We start from the raw sequence: 6,130 nt of genomic DNA, 5'->3' as shown, positions 1-6,130 counted from the left end.
ATGGAATTGCCAGACTGGACCAGATCATTCAAATAACTGCAGGTGGTTGGACTTTCACAAAACAACCAAATATTGAAAGACTTGCAGTAAAATCACATGATGGCAACACTGGGATTCTGACTTTGGGCCTATGGTAATTGTAACTTTTGGTGTAAGTTAAACCTTGCAGGAGCCCAGTAGGCTCTATTTGACTCAGAATTTGAGTTCATTCAGGCCCCAGTGCTTTCCTCTGTCCCAGCTCTTACTGATGGGTCTCTGCTGCTTTTGTTTTTCTTTCTGAAGTGATTAGACATTTCAGTTCAGTTTATACAGCAGTAGTAACCGGAGATGCGCACACACCCTCAGGAGGGACAAGTGACCATGAAAACGACACTCAAACGCTTTCTTTTATGTTTTGCTAGATAAATATTTAGGAGTGTGCAGCTGTGCCTGGGAGGTCAGCAGCATTGCCAGGCTCCTATGAACTACTCTTTCCCAGGAAAAAAAAAGAATCACAAATAAGGGATGTCTTTGTTAACCTGGCTCCTCTAAGTTATTTTCTGACTGGATGTAATTTTCTGGTGAAAGTACACCCTAAAGGGTAGGGTGTGCTGCTGGCAGTAATTTCTCAGCATTTAAAGGCATCTGAACACTTTGTGGTTTATAAATACTCCATTCTTGATTTTATCAAGCTTATTCAAATCCCATTCCTTCCTCCATTCCTCTTTAAAAACCTCATTAAAATTGTAGAACTGGGCACACTGATGGGTCTGATTTCACTGGAAAATCATGTGTGCTGTCAGTCTTAGCAAAAGTTCTGCCACTCAGCGTAACATAAACCATATACACAGAACTAATTCAGCCTAGTGACTTACTGGTAAGTGTCGCTGCTTTTTCTTCACATTTCAGTATCCCCAAGAGAGATCACGGGTGAAAAAATGTCCTACAAAGAGTTTCTGGATCACAGCGAGACCTGGGCGATGGATGATAGAGACCTTTGCTTTGAATCACAGTCGATATTCAGACCCATGGAGGAGACAGGTATGGCTGTATTAACCTACGCTGTTGTTAAAATAATCTTAGGGCTGCACCATAGCCAACAAAATCCTGGAATCTCACCATCTCACTTAAGGTTGTTTTTTCTATCCTGCACTCCCATTTTTTCCTAAATGCATTGCCCATAATTCCAAAGACCTTAACACCCCAGTGAGTTATATAGACTGTCAAGCTGGTGTTTTAATCTGGCACAGGACATAATCTCAAAAAATGAAACAGCAGAATAGGTCATCTGGTAATTGTATCCTTGTGCCCTAATAAGCTCTGTGGAAATGGGATGCTGCTGTGTGAGCCAATTTAAATGGAGTCATTTTTGGTCTTTTGTTAAGATTGTAGTGTCCCTGTCAGATGCTACCCATGATCTGTGAAAATGAGCTGTACTTCAACTCACCTCCATATATATATGCAGTGACAGAGATTGGGGCATATAGCTCACATCTGCCAGCGATCTCGGACTGACATAAACCTACTCCTTTCCTCAAACAAAGTGCTCTAAACTCATGTCTGTATTCATAATGACGACAGTCTTGGTGTCTTTTTTTAACTAATAGTCTCATGGTATCTTTTCCAACTAATTAGCTAGTGTCTGCATTATATTCACTCCATATTAACAGTAACGTTTAGCCTACATTAGCCTTTTTCCAGTCATCCGGGACTTCCCCTGTTCGCCACGAGTTTTCAAAGATAATGGCCAATGGCTCTGCAGTCACAGCCGCCAACTCCTTTAGCACTCTCGGATGCAACGCATTCGGCCCCATGGACTTGTGCACGTCCAGCTTTTCTAAATAGTCCCTAACCACTTCTTTCTCCACAGAGAGCTGGCCACCTACTCCCCATGCTGTGTTGCCCAGCGCAGCAGTCTGGAGGGTGACCTTGTTCGTGAAGACAGAGGCAAAAAAAGCATTGAGTACATTAGCTTTTTCCACATCTTCTGTCGCTAGGTTGCCTCCCTCATTCAGTAAGGGGCCCACACTTTCTTTGGCTTTCTGCTTGTTGCCAACATACCTGAAGAAACCCTTCTTGTTACTCTTAACATATCATGCTAGCTGCAGCTCCAGGTGCGATTTGGCCCTCCTGATTTCATTCCTGCATGCCCGAGCAACATTTTTATACTCTTCCCTGGTCATTTGTCCAATCTTCCACGTCTTGTAAGCTTCTTTTTTATGTTTAAGATCCGCAAGGATTTCACTGTTAAGCCAAGCTGGTCGCCTGCCATATTTACTATTCTTTCGACACATCGGGATGGTTTGTCCCTGTAACCTCAATAGGGATTCTTTGAAATACAGCCAGCTCTCCTGGACTCCTTTCCCCCTCATGTTATTCCCTCAGGGGATCCTACCCATCAGTTCCCTGAGGGAGTCGAAGTCTGCTTTCCTGAAGTCCAGGGTCCGTATTCTGCTGCCTACCTTTCTTCCCTGTGTCAGGATCCTGAACTCGACCAATTCATGGTCACTGCCTCCCAGATTCCCATCCACTTTTGCTTCCCCTACTAATTCTTCCTGGTTTGTGACCAGCAGGTCAAGAAAAGCTCTCCCCGTAGTTGGCTCCTCCAGCACTTGCATCAGGAAATTGTCCCCTACATTTTCCAAAAACTTCCTGGATTGTCTGTGCACCGCTGTAGTGCTCTCCCAGCAGATATCAGGGTGATTGAAGTCGCCCATGAGAACCAGGGAGTGCGATCTAGTAGCTTCTGCGAGTTGCCGGAAGAAAGCCTCATCCACCTCATCCCCCTGGTCCGGTGGTCTAAAGCAGACTCCCACCACTATATCACTCTTGTTGCTCACACTTCTAAACTTAATCCAGAGACACTCAGGTTTTTCTGCAGTTTCATACTGGAGCTCTGAGCAGTCATACTGCTCCCTTACATACAGTGCTACTCCCCCACCTTTTCTGCCCTGCCTGTCCTTCCTGAACAGTTTATAACCATCCATGACAGTACTCCAGTCATGTGAGTTATCCCACCAAGTCTCTGTTGTTCCAATCACGTCATAATTCCTTGACATCACCAGGAACTCCAGTTCTCCCTGCTTGTTTCCAAGGCTTTGTGCATTTGTATATAGGCACTTGAGATAACCTGCTGATCGCCCCTCATTCTCAGTATGAGGTAGGAGCCCTCCCCTCACAGATGTTCCTGCCTGTGCTTCCTCCCGGTATTTGCTTGCCCACTTACCTCAGGGCTTTGGTCTCCTTCCCCCGGTGAACCTAGTTTAAAGCCCTCCTCACTAGGTTAGCCAGCCTGCTCGCAAAGATGCTCTTCCCTCTCTTCGTTAGGTGGAGCCCGTCTCTGCCCAGCACTCCTCCTTCATGGAACACCATCCCATGGTCAAAGAATCCAAAGCCTTCTCTCCGACACCACCTGCGTAGCCATTCGTTGACTTCCACGATTCGACGGTCCCTACCCAGGCCTTTTCCTTCCACGGGGAGGATGGACGAGAACACCACTTGCTCCTCAAACTCCTTTATCCTTCTTCCCAGAGCCACGTAGTCCACAGTGATCCGCTCAAGGTCATTCTTGGCAGTATCATTGGTGCCCACGTGGAGAAGCAGGAGGGGGTAGCGATCCGAGGGCTTGATGAGTCTCAGCAGTCTCTCCGTCACATCGTGAATCTTAGCCCCTGGCAAGGAGCAGACTTCTCGGTTTTCCCGGTCAGGGCGGCAGATAGATGACTCAGTCCCCCTGAGGAGAGAGTCCCCGACCACCACCACCCGCCTCCTTCTCTTGGGAGTGGTGGTCGTGGAACCCCCAACCTTAGGACAGCGCATCTCATGCCTTCCAATCAACCTCACTGCTTGCCTGCCTCCCTTTCTAAATTTACTATTATCTAAACCTCATCTGTTTATACAGCACCAATAACTACAATATTGAGTTATGCTCTCTCCCTCAGCACACCAAAATGTACTGGATTGTATTTCTTTTGTATATATAGATGCATGATGAGATGCGCCATCAAGTCCAAACAAGAACTTGAAATTCTGAAAAATGCAATGTCACCAAATAGTTAACCCAGAACTGGACTTTAATACTTGTCTACAAGACTGACAATGAATAATTAATATGTAGAGGTGTACAAATTGCATCCAATAAACTTGTTTATCACTGGCTATGAGCATAACTAGATCAAGTATCCCATTTTATATATAACAGGAAACCAGTGGAAAAAGATGCGTTTCTGGGATAAATATTCTTGCAGTTAAAATTCTTGTACAGGTGTTGTGTTTCTTTTCATCCCTGGGTGAAGGTACAATATGGATATCTTATAACTATGAGTAATCCAATTACTGAGCAAGTCACTAGTTCTAGACTGTTGGGGCAAAAGTCCGGTTTTTTCCTCTTTTCACCTAATTGATCTTTTTCCCAGCTCTCATGCTATTCTAATACTGGGCGCATATCCTTTTCCTGGTGTTTAGAGCTACAGAAGCTGTGTTTTCTGTAAGTCTTGTATGCATAGTCCTTTTGTCAAAAAGGAAACTTGTTCAGTCAGATTGAAGGATGTCTCTTTATGGGTGTCCATGCAAGTTACACAAGGATTGTTCAGTTTCCAAAGAAGAGCTATTGAGTCTGACAGCTGAGCATGATTGCATTCAGGAAGCAGTAGAAGTGTTGGAAGTCCAAGTCATAAATGTCTTGGGCTGCACAGTGGACCCCCAGCCAAGGGGCACTTTGTGACTAGCATCCAGAGCTCTGCTATGGAAATTTTTGGCTGTCCCATGCTGAAGGAGGTGTTGCTCATTAATAGAGACATTAAAGAAGATATTTTGATAGCTGTCCTGGCAACCAGGGCAGAAGTTCTGTGCGAAATTCTAGTTGTGGTATTTGTGATGGTGAATCCCAGCTGTGTTGAAATTTAGCTAAGATTAGGTGGAAGCAATATATTGTTTCTGCGTCTCAGCCACCCTGATGAAGACAGTTGGACAATATATGAAGCTCAGCCAATCATGAAACTTCTGAGCACACTGAGCATAGAAATGTTTTTAAGAGCTTCCCCATCGTCCGTCTCAAAGAATAGGCTTGTCATGAATAGTAGACTGAGGTCATGTGTACACTGAAGCTTATGGCAAACTCAAGTTACGTCGGCTTACAGCTGCCACAGTTAGTATGTCACTTGGGTGTGTGCATGCTTGGCTCCTTGTGTTGATGGTGCGCACCATGGCAGTGTATACCAGGAGTGCTTGTATAGATCCAGAGTGCCGTGCACTATGGGTAGGTATCCCACTGTGCAACTTGCCGCTGTCAGGCGCATTGCCTTTTGGGAAGTTTTGGAAATGCATGATGGGGCCAAAACAGGTTGCTCAGGGGTTATTGAGAGCATGGGGTCAACATCCCAATTTGCAACTGTCTGTCTCAATCCATAATGTTATCTGTATCCCACAATTTTCATGTCCTTTTTTCAAAATCCCACCAACCTGCACAGCCCTCTGTCTGCCATCTCTGATGGGAGCATGGAGTCTGCACAGCTCTGCCCTATTTTCATGAGCGTTGCAAGCACAGGTCACTTGATCTTGGAATATTTGCAGAGCCACAAAAACCATATGAGTGGGGAACATGAAAATTTCTTGGAAGACAGATAGCTGTGGGACACAACGAGAACCAATTCAAGGTTGTTGGTGGCATTCATGGTGCAACTGCAGATGATGGAATGCCACTTCTGAGCCCAAGAAACAAGCACTGACTGGTGGGATCTCATCGTAATGAAGGTTTGGGATGACCACCAGTGGCTGCAGAACTTTTGGATGCCAGAGCTCACGTTCCTGGATCTGTGTGCTGAGCTTGCCACAGCCCTGCGGCGCAGGGCTACCAAAATGAGAGCTGCACTGACAGAGGAGAATTGAGTGGTGATTGCACCATGGAAACCCAGTTCCCAAGTTTGCTACCAGTCAGTTGGGAATCAATTTGGAGTCAGGAAATCCACCGCAGGGGTCGTTGTCATGCAAGTGTGCAGGGCCGTTAACCATTTCCTGCTACGCAGCACTGTGACTCTGGGCAAAGTGCGGGACATAATGGATGGATTTGCAACAGTAGGACTCCAAAACTGTGGTAGAGCGATAGACGGCACACACATCCCTGTTTTGGCACCGGAGCACCTTCCACAGAGTA

General features: G+C 45.7%; 1 protein-coding gene across 7 annotated transcripts in view; it reads left to right on the top strand.

Moving 5' to 3' along the window:
* Positions 1 to 6,130, top strand: part of MAP4 (microtubule associated protein 4) — a 276,127-nt gene that overhangs the window by 166,031 nt on the left and 103,966 nt on the right. For all 7 annotated transcript variants that reach the window (XM_074946503.1, XM_074946504.1, XM_074946502.1 and 4 more), the window contains exon 5: positions 889 to 1,020. In XM_074946503.1, the coding sequence (XP_074802604.1) occupies positions 889 to 1,020 (132 nt within the window). The remainder of the gene's footprint in view (positions 1 to 888; positions 1,021 to 6,130) is intronic.

Source organism: Natator depressus, chromosome 2 (genome assembly GCF_965152275.1).
Source record: "Natator depressus isolate rNatDep1 chromosome 2, rNatDep2.hap1, whole genome shotgun sequence".
Taxonomy (NCBI): Eukaryota; Metazoa; Chordata; order Testudines; family Cheloniidae; genus Natator; species Natator depressus.
The sequence above is the reverse complement of the archived record's forward strand: the minus strand, read 5'-3'. Positions and strand labels throughout refer to the sequence as shown.